This window comes from Elephas maximus, chromosome 8 (genome assembly GCF_024166365.1).
Source record: "Elephas maximus indicus isolate mEleMax1 chromosome 8, mEleMax1 primary haplotype, whole genome shotgun sequence".
NCBI lineage: Eukaryota > Metazoa > Chordata > Mammalia > Proboscidea > Elephantidae > Elephas > Elephas maximus.
This window is the reverse complement of record NC_064826.1, coordinates 84,185,018-84,204,830: the sequence shown is the minus strand read 5'-3', so window position 1 is coordinate 84,204,830 and position 19,813 is coordinate 84,185,018. Positions and strand designations below refer to the sequence as shown.

The 19,813-nt window shown below is 38.6% G+C and overlaps 1 protein-coding gene across 5 annotated transcripts in view; it reads right to left on the bottom strand.

The window, feature by feature from the left end:
- KLHL7 (kelch like family member 7) overlaps positions 1–19,813 on the bottom strand; it is a 122,416-nt gene that overhangs the window by 12,353 nt on the left and 90,250 nt on the right. For all 5 annotated transcript variants that reach the window (XM_049894152.1, XM_049894150.1, XM_049894149.1 and 2 more), the window contains one exon: positions 6,584–6,726. In XM_049894152.1, coding sequence (XP_049750109.1) covers positions 6,584–6,726 — 143 coding nt within the window. The remainder of the gene's footprint in view (positions 1–6,583; positions 6,727–19,813) is intronic.

Below are 19,813 nucleotides of genomic sequence, written 5' to 3'. Positions count from 1 at the left end.
GTTGTGTTTCCAGCTAAGTTGACTCTGGGCATTTGACACTGCTGGGCCTCAACAGCCTCATCTGAAAAATCAGGATGCTGTCAGGATGGCTGCTGAAGTCCTGAACAATCTCCACATCTTACCGCTTATAAACACGATGCTCAATCACTAAAAGCAAAGCTTCTGTGAGAATATGGATTTTCTTCATGTCTGTGTGGTATGTGGCCTAGGGCTTGGCATATTTAAGGAAATGTTTTTACTGGGTGATAGACCACATTCATAGAAAAGTACATCTCATCCAGTGGGCCACTTCATCTGACCTTCTAAAGGTCAGAAGACAGTAGAAGTTATACCCTGTTACTAGTCTGTAACAGTTCCTCCTGGTAGCTCTATCTAAATTACACTGACTCTAGCTGCCATCTTGACACCATGGCTGCTGGTCCTGCAGCGGCTGTAGTTGCTACTAATATTTCTGTGGTTCCCTCAGGAGTGGTACCATGGAGGACCAGAAGGTCCCGTGACCAACCAACAAACAGTAAGCCGGGGTTGGGAGACCAGACTTTCATCTACTTTTTATGTTATAGTAGTTTCCATTTTTATCTTTTGCTAGAGCAATTCTTCTCCTAGGAATTTACCCTAAAAACAAAAGCCCAAGAAATAAACAAAAAACTAGACAAATGTGCAAAGCTGGCATGTATAAGGATGTTTCACTGCAGGAGTATTTTAACAGGAAGAAAATGGATATAGGCCAAATGCTCATCAGGAAGGAAAGCATTAAATAAATTTTGGAATATCCTTATGATGGAGTACTATGCAGCCCTTCTAAAGGATAATATTTTTATTGACATGGAAATATCTCCATAATATAATGGTGAGAACGTAAGAAAACCTTTTGTAAATTAGCATGCATAGTATGATCCTCTATATATAAAAATGCAGGGACCAGAATCATGTTCACTCAACTATTGATGACTGTCTTTGGACACTGGGAGCACTTTGGCTTTCTTCTTTATATCTTGCTGTATTTGAATTTTCTGTAAGTATTTATTTAAAAAAAAATACTAAAATATATCAGGCAAGTGATTCCAAAGGTATAAGGAAAACATCTGTTTATGACAGCAGAGACCTATGGTAGTGCTAAAAATTTTAACAAATGTGTGAAATTAAAACTAAGAGTATTAAAAATTGAAAAACATATATGGTTATTATACTATGAAGCTGAATTTCAACTACAGGACAGATTACAGTCTTCCCCTTCCTTCCAAATACTGCTTTTATTAAGGCAATCTGGTTTTCCAGAAGTAAACACTTGACTGTGCCAAGTAATTTCACAGACTGTACCCATTCTGAAAATGCATACATTTTCAACAGGGTCACACAAATATTTCTGGAAACTTATTAACCTCCCATAGTCCAGAAAGGACAGAGATTTAGTACTGACCCAATAGGAGAAATAACCTTGTCATTTAAATCCTACAGCAAATATAGCAGTGGAGCTAGATAATAAAGGCTTCCACATTTGGGGCTGGGGAAACACTATTGTGCTGCTGCAGGCTGCTAGATAAAATCAGGCTTAATTAGCAATAAGTAATATACAAATGGGTATCTCTCAGCAGTTAATGATTAGTTAAAATTAACGAGTCAGAAGTGAGGCCAGAGACCAGCTCAAAGGGAATTACTAATTGAGAATCACTGCTGTTTTATAAAGTCACAAAATATCCTTTGCCTCTCCACTCTCAAACATCAACCACACCACCAAAAAACAAAGCTCGGACCTAAACGATTTAGAAATTCAAGCATGAAATGAAGTTTAAGCTGAAAGTAGAGATTGTCACAGATGTTGTACTCAGTAACAGCACTCGTCCTTTGAGTAAAAAAATAAAATAGTAGGAAAGTATCTATGTGCTATCATCCTGCCAGTTATCTATACAGAAGATACGCCTTTAAATGAGCTTGGCATGCAATTTTTAAAAGCAAGGTAAATTACACTTTAAACAATGATCTCAAATCCCAGAATGCAGTAACATATTCATTTAATAGAATGTTCTCACCAATGGGACAAGCATCTATGTGCTTGGATGTGCAGAGTATAGGAGATAATGCAGATGGCCAAGGGGTTCGGAAGAGTTAGGGAAGGTGAAGCAGAAAAGAAAGGGGGAAAATGATAAGCCGTTTTACATATAAATATGAGAAAACTAGAAAACCTAAGGATGGTAAAGATCAAAGAAAAGAAAAAGTGGGAGTCAGTGAACATAATTTCTCTCATTTAATATTCATAAAAGTCCTGAGGAGATTTAAACATGTTAAAAATATTTTTTTTTAAGACCAGAAAACTGAAGGTTAGAAAAGCTAACTGACTTGCCTAAGGTCATATATGAAATACTCTTTCTACTAAACAGCTGCTTTCCTTAAAAAGCTAACAAAAAGGCTGCACAAAAGAAAAAAGACTCATGACCTAGTCTTTCAGTTCTTTCAACTGTGTCTAATTGCTTTTTTAAAAGTACAAAGTTAGATTCTATTCAGTTAATATTTTTGGGAGCTTTTATGAACATTTATGAACAAAAAATACTTATCAAGCCAGAAAGATATATTCATACTCAGAATTCAATATTCTTATTTTGTTCTTCTTCCTATCCAAATTTACCAGCTTAAGTCTTCCTCAAGAAGACCTCCATGAAGCTTCCGTTGACAAATCCAACCCGGAGGGGTCTCTTCTTTTCTGTGGCACCAAGGCCATCACACACTGGGACACTTAACCGGTTAGGTTCTGTCAGGCAGCTGGCTGACCTCAGCCTCCGTGCTCTCTAACCACTTCATCCTTATGTGTACAAGCTCATGTGCTGTGAGTCTCAGGACAGGACTGTATCATGTGTGTCTTTCATATCCTCTGCCAGTATCCAGCACCAAGTGTCAGGCCCACAAATTTCAAATCCCTGATGAATTGTGATACTAGTAATATATTTTAAAATATTATCTGTTTGAACTATGCTTTTCCAACCAGCTAACCATACAATATGCTCTGTTATTTATAACAGTTGAAGATAATTCTCTCTCATATCTGGATCACCAATATTCAAAGAAAACAATCTGCACTAAGCCTATACTGAACATGACTTAATACTTCTGGGATGACATACTTCCTGTGCCTCTAGGTATCTTATGAACAATTACCAAAGGCAGCCAATAGTAATTTTCAGGTGACATGGTATAGTAAATAATTTATCTCCTTTCCTGTTAGTTACCCTCAGGTGACTGTTACTCCTCTTGCCCTTGGGTTCTCTGCCTGCTACACTCCAGCTACTTCCAGGACTGCCAGACTGCCAGGATGGTTACACCACCCTATTTTCCTCATCCCTTCCCACTTACAGCCCTCAATCAAATACTCGCTGCTCTGTTTCCACTCCCTCAGAGCCTTTTTAGGGGGTTGATGTACTAATTTACGATAATTATGGCTGGTTGTGACCAATGGAGAATGACTTTCATGTTATCCCTCCCAGGGTTAGTTATAATCTTACTGGGGCTTTTTTTGCAGATGCAGTGACTTAACACAAAAAGAAACAGATCTCTGAGGGTGGGAACTTCAGGCACTACATGTAGGTGGAGTGGAAGGGGCTGTGAGGCTGATATTAGGACAAAACAACAAATCAGTGTGTTAAGGAAATGTGTGAAATGAAATAGACTGAAGCTCTCAATATTCCTGTTTTTGAAGACATTGCAGGAAGGCAGAGCACTCAACTGAGAATTTACCTTAGAACGTGTTCCAATGTCTTCTCACACATGAACTTACGGCACACAAGTTGCAAAGAATAACTGATTTCTCCCACTGGGTGCTGTTATACTGCCAACTAAGGAGGCATATAGGATATTGATGATCCACATTTGCATTCTAGCTATTGTCAGCCCCTGGCCACACCACCGTAGGCCCACTCCACCTGGGAGGACTGCCTGATGCTCATTTTGGATATTTTGTTCCTGTAGGTGGCTCCTGATCATCTGGTAGTGCTCAGTGCACTGCTTCTACGAATCTTTCACTGGTAGCAAGCAATACTGATACACCCTTACAAAAACCACCCTGATTTTTTAATGTAACGCCATTTTCCTATAAGGTTTACACTTTTTTAATGTACATTATCTTTTCAAATCGCCCGCTTAGTTGACCCATGCAAGGTGTAACAGCCAATTTTCACCCTGATCATAAGGTGGCAATGTCTCTTCCTTAGTGAGAGAATCTAGGCCTCTTTAAGACAGGAAGGAGGCTATGATACTGTGAGAAAAGGCACTGTGATACCTTTAATAAATGTTATTTCCAACAGAAAAGTGTATCCCCAGTTGCAGATAGCTTCATTTTTTGGTTCAGGGCCCATATATATTTTGGGCCTAGATTGAAGTCCCTGGGTGGTACAAACAGTTAGCGTGCTTACTACTAACTAAAAGGATGGAGGTTAAGGTCCACCCAGAGGTATCTTAGAAGAAAGGTCACGTAATCTACTCCTGAAAAATCAGCATTGAAAATCCTATGAAGTGCAGTTCTACTCTGGCATATAGAGGTCACAATAATTGAGGACTTTTTAAACATTTAGATCTAAAAAAACCAGCTGAGAAAATTGCCTGAAAAATGCGATACAAAGTTGTACTGGTTCATTCATCATCACAAACTTGAGTACCTATACTTAGTGCCAGGCACTAGGCTCAGTCATGAGTCTACTTCAGAGACGTAAGGAAAGGTCCTCAGTGTAAGCCATCGATCCCAATGGTTCCATAAGATATGACACCATATTGTTTTCTGCCTTCTTTACAGACTCTTCCCCTCAACCCTGCTGGTCTTCCTCCTCTGTTTGTTTTTGGCAGGGAATATGCAGAATCCCTTGTGTCTCTAAGTTCTAAGATCTCAGCTCATCATTTGGAGGACAGGAGGAGTCTGAACAATAACTGGTCAATTAAGTCAACTTTTATTTAGGCTTCAATATCATAAGACATTCCCATCCTACAATTTGAGGACACCACTACTTACAGAAATAGAGCAATGAACACAGATAACTCTTTTAGTAATCACTAAGTACTTGAAACTTTAAAAATAGGTGTGGTGGTGGGGGGAGGAGGAGACGGCTCAGCAGGCTCTATAAGGACCATAACAACAACAGTATCATTTAAATTCAAAACAGCAACCCAAGACTTCTTCTTCTGCCAATACTCAGAAAAAAGACTAAAATTTTCTTTCCTATCGTTTCTCAGTCAGCAATTAATACAAATATCTTCCTCCTGTCACCAGCAATATCCAAAGAATATCTAAAGACAATAGCTTATAAGCATATTGGCTTAATTCTTGACAGTTCAATTAAGTAATAGTGCTGAAAATGTCCCCTCTGAAGATCAATTTAATAAAAATTATCCCCATTTTTGGCTGGCATGGGATACATACGAATGGGTCCCATTTAATGAGTTAAAACCACTGCAACATTTCTGAAAATTTTAAGTACAAGGACTTAAAAATAATTCTTATACAGTACCTCTTAAACAGTCTACGTAAATCATACTATAAAATAATCTTCACTTTGGGAGAGTCAAGGTAAATAACGTAGAATGAAACCAGCCTCCCCAATTATTTTAATATTAGAAATAATTAGGAGTAATTTATATTAAAACGTTATATACAAATCATAGTAAATGGTGATTATAGCAAAAAGAAGGAAGGGGGCTGGTACTTTTAACAGAAATATTTAATAAATACTGTAATGGGATTCTAATAGTGCTGGCTTCAGGGAATAAGAGAATTTACGGAATGACACTTTTTTTTTAATCAGCAGTTAATTCTTCAATTATTTGAATGGTCTCCTTAAAGTTCAAAAATTTGTGGTTGTGTATATGAAAGAGCAATCAAGTATAGGTCATTTTAAAAAGCAAAGCAAGGATCAAATGAATTCTGAAGTTATAGTCTCACTTCCAGGCTGGTGAAGAATATGCATCTTTTTTCAACTGTTCAATTAAAAAAAAAAAAATCAAGGAAAGTGTTAGAACTACAGGTAAAGAACAAACACAAAGAGCAAAGAATCATTTCACATTTCCCTCATTCTAGAAACAATGTCCCCTGCCTCCTCAATAGTTTCTACCAAAGCTTGGTTTAATTGCCTTTTAACTGCAAAATCAACACCACAGTTTTGAGAAACAGATGAGGTATAACTATTATCAACACCTGAAAGCTGGTGATTTATGAAATTATAATTCTACATGATTTCAGTTTTTGCTTGAAAGAAAACACATCTGGTCTTTAGAGGCAGTTTTTCATTAGAAATGGCACATAATGAAAGCAAGGAATTATAATGAAAGCAAAGAGTTGCTAAACAAAAAGAGATAAGATAGGAGAACTAGCTTTCCATTTTCTTTGACAGTGGTTACCATTCAGCACTCCAGAAATCTAAAATCCTACTTAGCCTCAATTTCCTTATCGGTAAAATGAAGATGACAACTATGTACCCTGTAAGATATGTGAAAGAACACTATACGTTGTAACACCTCTAAAGATACCAGTTATTACCACTGGTGGTAGGTGAGTGTCTATGTGTGCAGTTCTTTTATAAAAACAAAAGCAAATATAAAAATAAGCTACCTTTGGGTTAAAATATCTACAAGACTGTGGTTGGGAACCTCCAAATAGGGCTATGCGGTAGTCGTGTTTCTTTCTTCTAGGCCTTGTTCCTTCTACCAGCTCTTCTCGATCCTCTGGAGAAAGTAGATGATACCTCATTCCACCTGTAGAAAAAAACATGGCAGCTCTTTAAGAACTTCTAGCACTTTAATGCTTTCAAAGTACCCAGCCATAATAGTGCACTTAGTTCTGTAACTTTCTTTCATCATTCCACTATAGCATTTGAAGAAAGAGTGAAGGGGAAGAGGCCGGAGAAATGTGTAAGGACCTGAGTCCTAACCAATTTGTTATTCTCAACAATTACTATTATTTTAAGACTGCCCCACCCACTTACCTGGTTTCTCAAGCAATAGCTGCCAAAATAATAATTACTGAAATCTAGATCTCCTAACCCAGCAGTTCACAATCTCAACTGTCCATTAGAATCACCTAGGGAATCCCTGAAAATATCTATACCCGGGCCCTACCCAGTAAAAAACCCAGTGCCATCGAGTCGATTCCGACTCATAGCGGGCCCTACCACAGACCAATTAAAACAATCATTTCTGGCAATAGGGCTCAGGCACTGTAATTTTTTTTTTTATTTTTTTATTGTGCTTTAAGTGAAAGTTTACAAATCACATCAGTCTCTCACACAAAAACTTATATACACCTTGCTACACACTCCCAATTGCTCTCCCCCTAATGAGACAGCCACTCCCTTCCTCCACTCTCTTTTCATGTCCATTCTGCCAGCTTCTAACCCCCTCTACCCTTTCATCTCCCCTCCAGACAGGAGATGCCAACAAAATCTCAAGTGTCCACCTGATCCAAAAAGCTCAGTCCTTACCAGTATACCTCTCCAACCCGTTGTCCAGTCCAATCCCTGTCTGAGGAGTTGGCTTTGGGAATGGTTTCTGTCCTGGGCCAACAGAGGGTCTAAGGGCCATGACCACCGGGGTCCTTCTAGTCTCAGACCATTAAGTCTGGTCTTTTTATGAGAATTTGCGGTCTGTATCCCACTGCTCTCCTTCTCCTTCGGGAGTTCTCTGTTGTGTTCCCTGTCACGGCAGTCAGGCACCGGAATTTTAAAAGAAACATTGGTTGAAAAACCTGCAGCTTTCAGCATCAAATTGGGAGCTTGTCAGAAATGCTGCATCTCAGACCCTAACCTCAAAGAATCTGGATCTGCATTTTTAATAAAATCTCACGGTAATTCAGATGTACATAAAACTTTGAGAAGCGTTACCTTAGATGATTCTAGAATGCAAGGAGGATTCAGAACTATTGCAATCTAACATGACCCTTTTCCTTCAGCAATTCCTTAATTTGGTCAAGTGCCACTTAACAGTTAAAAACTGCCTTAAGGTGCCATTGCAAATCAGTGTGAGGAAGATCAACTGTTCAGTAAGTCATGTCAGGCAACAATATGGAGAAAAAAAGTGTACCCCACCTCTTATTTTACTCTAAAGTAAATTCCAAATGAATCACATATTTGCCTATGCAAAAAATACAAAACAAAACAAAAAAACCGTTCATAAAAGTACTAAAAGAACAATAGGATAATTTTAAATAAACAAGCCCAGAGTGGGAAGCCTAACAACGACACAAAACCCAGAAGCTATGGGAAAGAATTTGAACACTTAAGTACATAAAAACATTTTTATGTCAAATTACTGCATGGCAAAAAGAATAAACAAAATAAATGACAAAAAAATTTATAAATTATATGAAAGACAAATAAAAAAGATACCCTATTAATTAATAAGATTAACACTGGCAACCTATTGGAAAGTTAGATGAAGTATCTGAACACAGTTCACAGAAGCAAGAGTCAAAATGATAGCAATTTTATTTCCTATGTCTTTGAGGCAGACAGCCTCAGAGCCCAACCCTTCTAAGAGACACCTACTCTGGCTTATCCTCTGGAACAGAATAAGCTACACATTTTTCTGAAACTGTCCTTGACAAGATAAACTCAGAATGGGCCAGAGATGGCATCAAGCAGTTTCAGCAGGTTTTCTACATGATCTTAACACTTCAAGTGAAGTATCAGATCATTCAGTGAAAAATACATATAAGTACTCCATCTCTGGATGGAGACTTAACATCCTGGAGAATCAGGGAATCCGAACCCTTGACGAGAGAAAATGCATAATCATCCCCAAGCCCCGGAACACCTGCCTGAAGGTCAATCCTGAAGATTCATGATGAATTTGCATTTCCTTGTCTGCTCTCTGTAAAAGCCCACCTCTCCAAGCTGCCTGTGAGCAGTCTTGGAGGCAACAGCCCTGATTGTTCCTCTCCTTGCATAAGGATCGCCCACCTTGGCCTCTTGTTTATTGGCTGTAACAAGTCATGGAGAGCAGAACCTGGAGTTTCCACCCTGCAACATTTCAGTAACAAATTCATCATCTCATTGCTTCATTTGTAATTCTCACATAGGGACTAGGCTAAAGTGTAAACTTTGTACTATATACCAAGTATATATCGAATGAGTCAATGCTTTTAATAAAACTGTTGGAGAAAGATAACATTATAGCATGGATTTACATTTTTCTACTCAGTTATAAATGAGAAGTCCTTTGTTAATAGTTTCAATTACTATAAATAGCTTGAAATATATTTGCATAATAATTTGTATAAATTACAGTTCAGATCTCCAATAATTCTAATTGATGTACTTCATCATTTAACCTACGGTTATTAATTTTATTTTCAAGATTGGTCTGGTGAGTTTAAGGTTAAATAAGACATATTAATACCTATTTATGATTTCATAATTCTTGACTTTTCTTATAAAATCTCCATGTTAATTAAACTGAATTTTACTATACTTTTTCCTGCATGCATTGTTTTAAAGTACAGAAGCTATTCACAGGAATAAATTTGAATGCCAAAAAACACAATGCTTTTCCTAAAATAACTTGGAAAAACTATAAAGGAGATATTGTGAGGAACTGAGATCTTCAAGAGTGATACTACAAGCAACTCTTAAACATATGAAAAGATAATCAACTGGTCCCCTTAGAGAAATACAAGTTAAAACTAGACTTTGTTCACTTATCAGATTGGCCAAGATCAAACCCGATGGAACACAGATATATTCCTACCTTGCTGATGGAGGTGTGGATAGGTACAACCTAGAGGGCAATCCAGCATGAAAATTACAAATGCACGCACCCTTTAACCCAGTAATTCACCTTTTAGGAATTTATGAATCTAAAGTTCACTGTTAGGCAAGTGGCTAAAAAACTATGTTAATAATTTTAATATAATGAAAAATTATATGTGGCTGTTAAGAAGAATAAGGAAGCTTAATATACATAGGGGCCCTGGTGGCACAGTGGTTAAGAGCTACAGCTGCTAACCAAAAGGTTGGCAGTTTGAATCCACCAGCCGCTCCTTAGAAACCTTATGGGGCAGTTCTACCCTGTCCTATAGGGTTGGTATGAGTCAGTATTGACCTGACAGCAGTTGAGTTTGCTTTTTTTCTTTTATTGTACTTTAGATAAAGGTTTACAGAACAAACTAGCTTCTCATTAAACAGTGAGTAAACATATTGTTTTACAACATTGGTTAACAACCCCACAACATGTCAACACTCTCCGTTCTTGTCCTTGGGTTTCCTATTACTAGCTTTCCTGCTCCTCCTGCCTTCTAGTCCTGGCGCCTGGGCTGGTGTGCCCCTTTAGTCTTACTCTGTTTTATGGGTTTGTCTAGTTTTTGGATGAAGGGTGAACCTCAGGAGTGACTTCACTACTGAGCTAAAAGGGTGTCTGGAGGGATAGTTTTTTTTTACAATATGTATACATAGGATGATTTCTAAGAAATTATGTGGAATGAAAAAAGGAAGACAGAGAACACACGGAGTGTGACAGCATTTGTGTTTACAAAACTCCATATTTTTATGCATATATATTTATATATGTAATTTATACTTATATAATATGTATAAGCAAATAACTGTGTATGTACAGACTCTCAGACTACCTCTGAAAGGACATACAAGATAATAATGGTAACCTTCAGGATAAGAGAATGAGGGGGTAGGGAACAGGGGTATCAGGGAGATTTACTTTTCACTGTGTTCTCTCTTATACCTTTTTGAATTATGTATGATGTGTAGTATCAATTCAAAAATAATGTAAAAAATTCTTAACACATGGAAAAAGCTTCTGTACATGAAGCTGTGCCAGGCAGTTATAAGAGGAATAGGGATAGAAGATAAGTTTGGAGAACATTTTGTGAGTGAATGAAAATCAGTATTGATATTTAGCATTTCCTTCCATTTCAGAGGTGGAGAAGAAAGCACTTTTGCATTAGACCAGCTGAAAACCTCAGCAGCTGAGGATATGGCCTGTGCTCTCAGTTAGGGGTCAGCAAACCTTTTCTGCAACAGGCCAGATACAGATAGTAAATACTTCAGGCTTTATAGGCCAGATATGGTTTCTGTTGCATATTCTTTTTTTGTTTTTAAAACAATCCTTACAAATGCAAAAACCACTTAGCTCACCTTAGAAAAACAGGCCAAAGGGCTAGATTTAGCCAGTGGTGCACAGTTTTCCAACCTCTGCTCTAGGTCTAGAAGAATGGTTCTCAAAGTGTGATTCCTTGACCAGTAGCATCAGCATCACCTGGAAGCTTGTCAGAAATCCAAGTTATCAGGCCTCATCATCTCAGCCCCACACATCTGTCAGTTTGTTGTACTGTGGTGGCTTGCATCTGTCTCTGATAGTGGAAGCTAGGACACTGGTATTTCAAACAGAGTGACCAGCAGGGTCACTCATGGTGGACAGGTTTTGGTGGAGCTTCCAGACTAAAACAGACTAGGTAGAAGGACCTGGCTGTCTACTTCTGAAACAATTGGCCAGTGAAAACCTTACGAATAGCAGTGGAACACTGTCTGGTATAGTGCCGAAAGATGAGCCCCTCGGGTTGGATGGTACTCAAAATACAAATGGGAAACAGCTGCCTAAAAGTAGAGTAGACCTTAATGACGTGGATGGAGTCAAGCTTTCAGGACCTTCATCTGCTGAGTTGGTAAGACTCAAAATGAGAATAAACAGCTACAAACATCCATTAATAATTGGAACATGGAATGTACCAAGTATGAATCTAGGAAAATTGGAAATTGTCAAAAGTGAAATGGAACACATAAACATCCATATCCTAGGTTTTAGTGAGCTGAAACAGACTGGTGCAGCCATTTAGAACTGGACAATCAATCATATGGTCTACTGTGCTGGGAATGACAACTTGAGGAGGAATGGCATTGCCATTCATCTGCAAAAAGAACATTTCAAGATCTATCCTGATGTACAATGTTGTCAGTGATAGGATAACATCCATATGCCTACAAGGAAGAATAGTTAATACAACTATTATTCAAATTTACCCACCAACCACTAATGAGAAAATTGAAGATTTTTACCAATTTCTACAGTTTGAAATTGATCAAACATGCAATCAAGATGCATTGATAATTACTGATGACTGGAATGTGAAAATTGGAAATGAAGAATATCAGTAGTTGGAAAATATGGTACACAAATGACACTGGAGATCACGTGCAAGGTCAACGGCTTCCTCACCGCAAGTACCTTCTTCAGCAGCAGAAATGACAACTATACATGTGGCCCTTGCCAGATGGAATACAGAGGAATCAAACTGACTACATCTGTGGAAAGAGATGATTGAGAAGGTCAATTATCATCAGTCAGAACACGTCCAGGGACCAACTGAAGAACAGACCATCAATTGCTAATACGCAAGTTCAAATTGAAGCTGAAGAAAATTACAGCAAGTCCATGAGAGGCAAGATATGGCCTTGAGTATATCCCACCTGAATTTAGAGACCACCTCAAGAACAGATTTGACGAATTGAACACTAATGACCAAAGACCAGATGAGTTGTGGAATGACATCAAGGACATCATCTAATTAAAAAGACAGGGAAAAAAAAAAAGACCAAAATGGATGTCAGGAGAGACTCTGAAACTTGCTCTTGAACGTACAGTAGCCAAAGGGAGAAACGATGAAGTAAAACAGCTGAACAGAAGATTTCAAAGGGCAGCTCAAGAAGACAAAGTATTATAATGAGATGTGCAAAGACCTGGAGTTAGAAAACCAAAAGGGAAGAACACATCCAGCATTTCTCAAGCTAAAAGAATGGAAGAAAAAAATGCAAGTCTTGAGCTGCAATACTGAAAGATCTTACAGGGAAAATACGGAATGATGCAGGAAGCATCAAAGAATTCGTTGACATTCAACCATTTCAGGAGGTAGCACATGATCAAGAACTGATCATACTGAAGGAAGAAACCCAAGCTACACTGAAGGCATTGGCAAAAAGCAAGGCTCTAGGAATTCACAGAATACCAATTGAGATGTTTCAACAAATGGATGCAGCGCTGGAGGTTGCTCACTCGTCTGTGTCAAGAAATCTGGAAGACAGTTTCTTGGCCAACCAACTGGAAGAGATCTACATTTGTGCCCATTCCAAATAAATGTGATTCAACAGAATGTGGAAATTATTGAGCAATATCATTAATATCACACGCAAGGAAAATTTTGCTGAAAATTATTCAAAAGCAGTTGTAGCAGTCATTGTACTGCCAGAAATTCAAGCCGGATTCAGAAGAGGATGTGGAAAGAGGGGTATCACTGCTGATGTCAGATGGATCTTGGATGAAAGCAGAGAATACCAGAAGGATGTTTACTTGTGTTTTATTGGCTATGCAAAGGCATTTGACTGTGTGGATCATAACAAATTACGGATAACGTGAAGAATGGGAATTTTAGAACACTTACTTGTGCTATGAGGAACCTTTAGTTAGGCCAAGAGGCAGTCATTTGCACAGACCAAGGGGATACTGTGTGGTTTATAGTCAAGAAAGGTGTGCGTCAGGGTTGTATCCTTTCACCATGTGTTTTCAATCTGTATGCTGAGCAAATAATCTGAGAAGCTGGACTATATGAAGAAGAACATCAGGACTGGAGGAAGACTCATTAGCAACCTGTGATATGCAGATGAAACAACCTTCCTTGCTGAAAGTTAAAAGGACTTGAAGCACTTACTGATCCAAGATCAAAGGCTACAGTCTTCAGTATGGATTGCACCTCGACATAAAGGAAACGAAAATCCTCACCAACAAGCAAAAGCATGATAAGTGGAGAAAAACTGAAGTTGTCAAGGATTTCATTTTGGATCCACAGATCAATGCCCATGGAAGCAGCAGTCAAGAAATCAAACAACATATTGCATTGGGCAAATCTGCTGCAAAAGACCTCTTTAACGTGTTAAAAAGCAAAGATGTCACTTTGGGGACTAAGGTATGCCTGACATAAGCCATGGTATCTTCAATTGCCTCATATGTATGTGAAAACTAGACAATGAATAAGGAAGTCAGAAGAAGAATTGATGCTTCTGAATTATGGTGTTGGCAAAGAATACTGAATAAACCAGGGACTGCCAGAAGAACCAACAAATCTATCTCGGAAGAACTATAGCCAAGATGCTCTTTTGAAGAAGGGTGGTGAGACTTTGTCTCACATACTTTGGACATGGTATCAGGAGGGGTCAGTCCCTGGAGAAGGAAATGCTTGGAAGAGAGTCAGTAAAAAAGAGGGAGACCCTCAATAAGATGGATTGACACAGTGGCTGTAACAAAAAGCTCAAGCATAGCAATGATTGTGAGCATGGCACAGGACTGTGCAGTGTTTTGTTCTATCGTACATTGGGTTGCTGAATCGGACTGATTCGACAGCACCTAACAACATCATCTCAGACCTCCTGAATCAGAACCTCTGTCGTTTGAGAATCACTGGGTAGAAGGCCTCCACAGGGCTGTAGGCATGTTCTGTAATTTATGACTACTATACTCCCAATAAGAAGTAGTAGAGATAGAGAGAGACAAGGAGAGAACTGTTTGTAGTCAACAGGTCACTGAATAAAAGTGGCTGACTGTGGCCAACTTTGCTGACCTCTGGAGGTGGCACAAGCTGTAGCGCCTTCCTGCTGATAGGCTTTTTCTCTCCAAGGACAGAGCTGGGGACAAACACTCCAGTACCTGTCCCCTAAGGAGCTCTTTACTCCTTACTTAGGCTTATGGGAATTATTCCTTTGAGAGTTAGGTATAGTCATTTATAAATTTTTATTAAGAACTTGGCCTTGTCCTTTGTGGTGGCTATGAATGTGTATTTCATTTTTTTTTTTATTAACTTTTATTAAGCTTCAAGTGAACGTTTACAAATCCAATCAGTCTGTCACATATAAGTTTACGTACATCTTACTCCGTACTCCCACTTGCTCTCCCCCATTGAGTCAGCCCTTTCAGTCTCTCCTTTCGTGACAATTTTGCCAGCTTCCCTCTCTCTCTATCCTCCCATCCCCCCTCCAGACAAGAGTTGCCAACACACTCTCAAGTGTCCACCTGATATCATTAGCTCACTCTTCATCAGCATCTCTCTCCCACCCACTGACCAGTCCCTTTCATGTCTGATGAGTTGTCTTTGGGGATGGTTCCTGTCCTGTGCCAACAGAAGGTCTGGGGAGCATGGCCGCCGGGATTTCTCTAGTCTCAGTCAGACCATTAAGTATGGTCTTTTTATGAGAATTTGGGGTCTGCATCCCACTGATCTCCTGTTCCCTCAGGAGTTCTCTGTTGTGCTCCCTGTCAGGGCAGTCATCGATTGTGGTCGGGCACCTACTAGTTCTTCTGGTCTCAGGATGATGTAGGTCTCTGGTTCATGTGGCCCTTTCTGTCTCTTGGGCTCTTAGTTGTCATGTGACCTTGGTGTTCTTCATTTTCCTTTGATCCAGGTGGGTTGAGACCAATTGATGCATCTTAGATGGCCGCTTGTTAGCATTTAAGACCCCAGACACCACATTTCAAAGTGGGATGCAGAATGTTTTCATAATAGTATTATTTTGCCAATTGACTTAGAAGTCCCCTCAAACCATGTTCCCCAGACCCCCGCCCCTGCTCCGCTGACCTTTGAAGCATTCATTTTATCCCGGAAACTTCTTTGCTTTTGGTCCAGTCCAACTGAGCTGATCTTCCATGTATTGAGTGTTGTCTTTCCCTTCACCCAAAAAAGTTCTTATCTACTGATTAATCAGTAAAAAAACCCTCTCCCTCCCTCCCCCCTTCGTAACCACAAAAGTATGTGTTCTTCTCAGTTTTTACTATTTCTCAAGATCTTATAATAGTGGTCTTATACAATATTTGTCCTTTTGCCTCTGACTAATTTCGCTCAGCATAATGCCTTCCAGGTTCCTCCATGTTATGAAATGTTTCACAGATTCGTCACTGTTCTTTATCGATGCGTAGTATTCCACTGTGTGAATATGCCACAATTTATTTAACCATTCATCCGTTGATGGACACCTTGGTTGCTTCCAGCTTTTTGCTATTGTAAACAGAGCTGCAATAAACATGGGTGTGCATATATCTGTTTGTGTGAAGGCTCTTGTACCTCTAGGGTATATTCTGAGGAGTGGGATTTCTGGGTTGTATGGTAGTTCTATTTCTAACTGTTTAAGATAACGCCAGATAGATTTCCAAAGTGGCTGTACCATTTTACATTCCCACCAGCAGTGTATAAGAGTTCCAATCTCTCTGCAGCCTCTCCAACATTTATTATTTTGTGTTTTTTGGATTAATGCCAGCCTTGTTGGTGTGAGATGGAATCTCATCGTAGTTTTAATTTGCATTTCTCTAATGGCTAATGATCGAGAGCATTTTCTCATCTATCTGTTGGCTGCCTGAGTATCTTCTTTAGTGAAATGCGTGTTCATATCCTTTGCCCACTTCTTGATTGGGTTGTTTGTCTTTTTGTGGTTGAGTTTTGACAGAATCATGTAGATTTTAGAGATCAGGCGCTGGTCTGAGATGTCATAGCTGAAAATTCTTTCCCAGTCTGTAGGTGGTCTTTTTACTCTTTTGGTGAAGTCTTTAGATGAGCATAGGTGTTTGATTTTTAGGAGCTCCCAGTTATCGGGTTTCTCTTCATCATTTTTGGTAATGTTTTGTATTCTGTTTATGCCTTGTATTAGGCCTCCTAGGGTTGTCCCTATTTTTTCTTCCATGATCTTTATCGTTTTAGTCTTTATGTTTAGGTCTTTGATCCACTTGAGTTAGTTTTTGTGCATGGTGTGAGGTATGGGTCCTGTTTCATTCTTTTGCAAATGGATATCCAGTTATGCCAGCACCATTTGTTAAAAAGACTATCTTTTCCCCAATGAACTGACACTGGGCCTTTGTCAAATATCAGCTGCTCATACGTGGATGGATTTATATCTGGGTTCTCAATTCTGTTCCACTGGTCTATGTGCCTGTTGTTGTACCAGTACCAGGCTGTTTTGACTACTGTGGCTGTATAATAGGTTCTGAAATCAGGTAGAGTGAGGCCTCCCACTTTCTTCATTTTTATTTTATATCTAATTTTCTTTCAATTGTAAATGGTTTTTAGCTTAGTTTTATTTTATTTATCACCTCTTTTGTTTTCCTTAAAAGTAAGCCCAAGTCAGGCAGTAGGAAGGCAAGTGATAATCTGAACAAGGCTGGAGGCCTTCTTTTCCCCATTTAGATCTGCCCAGAACCTAAAGCTTGGAAGAGTCTCAGCTGCCTGTGCTTAGCCATGGAGTTAGAGAATGACTGTTCTTTATTTAAAAAAAAAAGAAAAAATTGTAATAAACTTGGCAAGTCAAAGAAACTAAACAATAAAACTTGCTGCTTAGGAGTCTAATCCTCACACTTGATTGAATTTCTGGAATAATTCTGCTATCCTGTTTCTAAATCAATTCAAAATCCACATAAGAACTGAACATTATATCCTGACTGAGACGGGCCAGTTGTATTCAATAGCTTATGCCACGTATGAAGAAATAGGTGGAGCTTTCTATGCAATGAAAGTCCAAGACCAGGAAAATAACACAGTTTAATATCAATCAGAATTGATATTAAAATGCATGAAAGCCAATGAGAAAAGCCCTAAACTAAAGGCATTTCCTTGGTTCTGATTTTCTTTCACCTTTCTGCACCTAAGAAACTAGTGACTAACTTATGCTCTACCTCTTAAAACTCTCTACCTGTACCACCAGGGGTCCTTGACAACCTTAGTTGGGTTCAAATACTTTTAGTCTTTTTTTCTATTTCATTTTTTTTTTTAAATAGTTTTTATTGTGCTTTAAGTGAAAGTTTACAAATCAAGTCAGTCTGTCACAGATAAGCTTATATACACCTTAATACATACTCCCATTTACTCTTCCCCTAATGAGTCAGCCCGCTCCCTTCTATTTCATTTTTATTTAACAAAAAGTATTATACTATACATTGCCAATTATGAAAAATTTCCATATTCTCCTAAAATATTTTTAGTAACTATACAGCATTCCATTGATTAAATATAAACTTTTTCAATCTAGGGGACAATACTGGGTCAACTTACCAAAAATCACAACGAATACTATTAAGCAGTAACTGTGTGCTAAGTCTAATGGAAATTTTACTTAACTTTTAAATCAGGAAGCAAGTGATATTATGTAATAATTAGGACACTCAAACTTATTACCATTTTTGAGGATATCTCAGGCAGGGGTGAAAGTGCTCACTTCTCTTTTATTTATTTCCTTTAACTTTGTGCCTCAAACCAGCAATAAATAAAGCAGCCAGATGAAGTATCAAAAACAACTTAGAGGTTCATTGTAAATTTTAACTACCTTCAAGGAGAGGCTTTCTTACTCATCACATATAAACTGAAATCTCATACTTCTGCCCCATTTATAGAGAATTGTACATATGGACTTTTCTTTGAATAACACTAATGGGAACTCAAGAAGAGCCTGGAAGAGTTAACAGGAGTAAACTTAACTCAGCATATCCCAGTCATCACATTACATATTTCGTGCCTGTTTAAAGAACAATCTAAACTTTCACACAGCAGTAACAACCTCCCACTACAAAGTAACTATAAATGCTAGAAAGAATAAAACAAATATCCTTCTAAAGGCAAGCTAAGATCCCAAGAGATGAGAAGGCCAAAAATGAAGAGGGAGCTAAACACCAGAATGGTAAGCGTAAAGACACCCTGGAGCTGCTCTGAAGGCGTCTGATAATTTTGAAAACCTTGAAATTGTTCCTACTGGCTATATGAGGGAGAGGAGATAAGGTCTTGGACCTGTACAAGCTAATGAGTTTGAACTGAGATCTCTGCCTAAAGCTGGATCACCTGGGTTGGTTATACTTTTAGTGAAAACACAGCCTAAGAAAAACTCCACCTGCTGGCCAAGGGAGAAACAGTAACTAATCTGTTTTCAATTTCAGCTCCAGGTAGAGATAAAGTCTCTCTCCTTTAAAAATTTATAATGACAGCCTTGCCCTCGTGGAAGTATGAGGTCTGAAACCCTGTCTCCAAGTCTAGGAAACTACAAGACATTAATTCAAAGTCCTGGAATGTTGTGCCCCAGGGTACTTGGCAAAAATAAACACTATTCTTCTCTTGAGGAGAACAAAGAGGACACCAGGAACACAACCCTCAACTCACAATTCAAGTTTACAAAACACAAAAGAAATTAAACCACCAGGAGCAAGTCAAGAGAACCAACAAATAGCATTTGGTCTTCAAGACTTCAGACACTGGTATTATCAAACACCGATCAGAAATAACTATATTTAAAATGTTTAAGAGATAAAAGAATTGATAACATGTACAAGGAAAAAAAGGCCATCAGAAATGACCAGGGAGATTTGGAAAAATCTAAATATTTACTTAATTAAAAAGCCACAGAGAAAATTCAGATTATCTACCAAAAAAACCAAAGCCATTGCGTCAATTCCGACTCACAGCGACCCAATCGGACGAAGTAAAACTGCCCTATAGAGCTTCCAAGGAGTGCCTGGTGGATTCCAACTGCTGACCTTTTGGTCACAGCAGTGGTCGCTCTTAACCACTACGCCACCAGGGTTTCAAGGGATGAAAATCAGACTGGTAGCAGACGTTAACAGTGATGATGAAAGCATGGTGGAATAATATCTTCAAAGTGTTGAGAGCAAATATGTTTACCTAGAATTAGATGCCCAGCAAAGCTTACACTTAAGAATAGAGTGAATAAAAACGAAATGCAGGTAACTAAAAACAGTTTACGCTGTAAAGGATGTTCTTTAGAATACTAAAAATAATCTCAGAAGAGAGGTCAAAGGTGCAAGA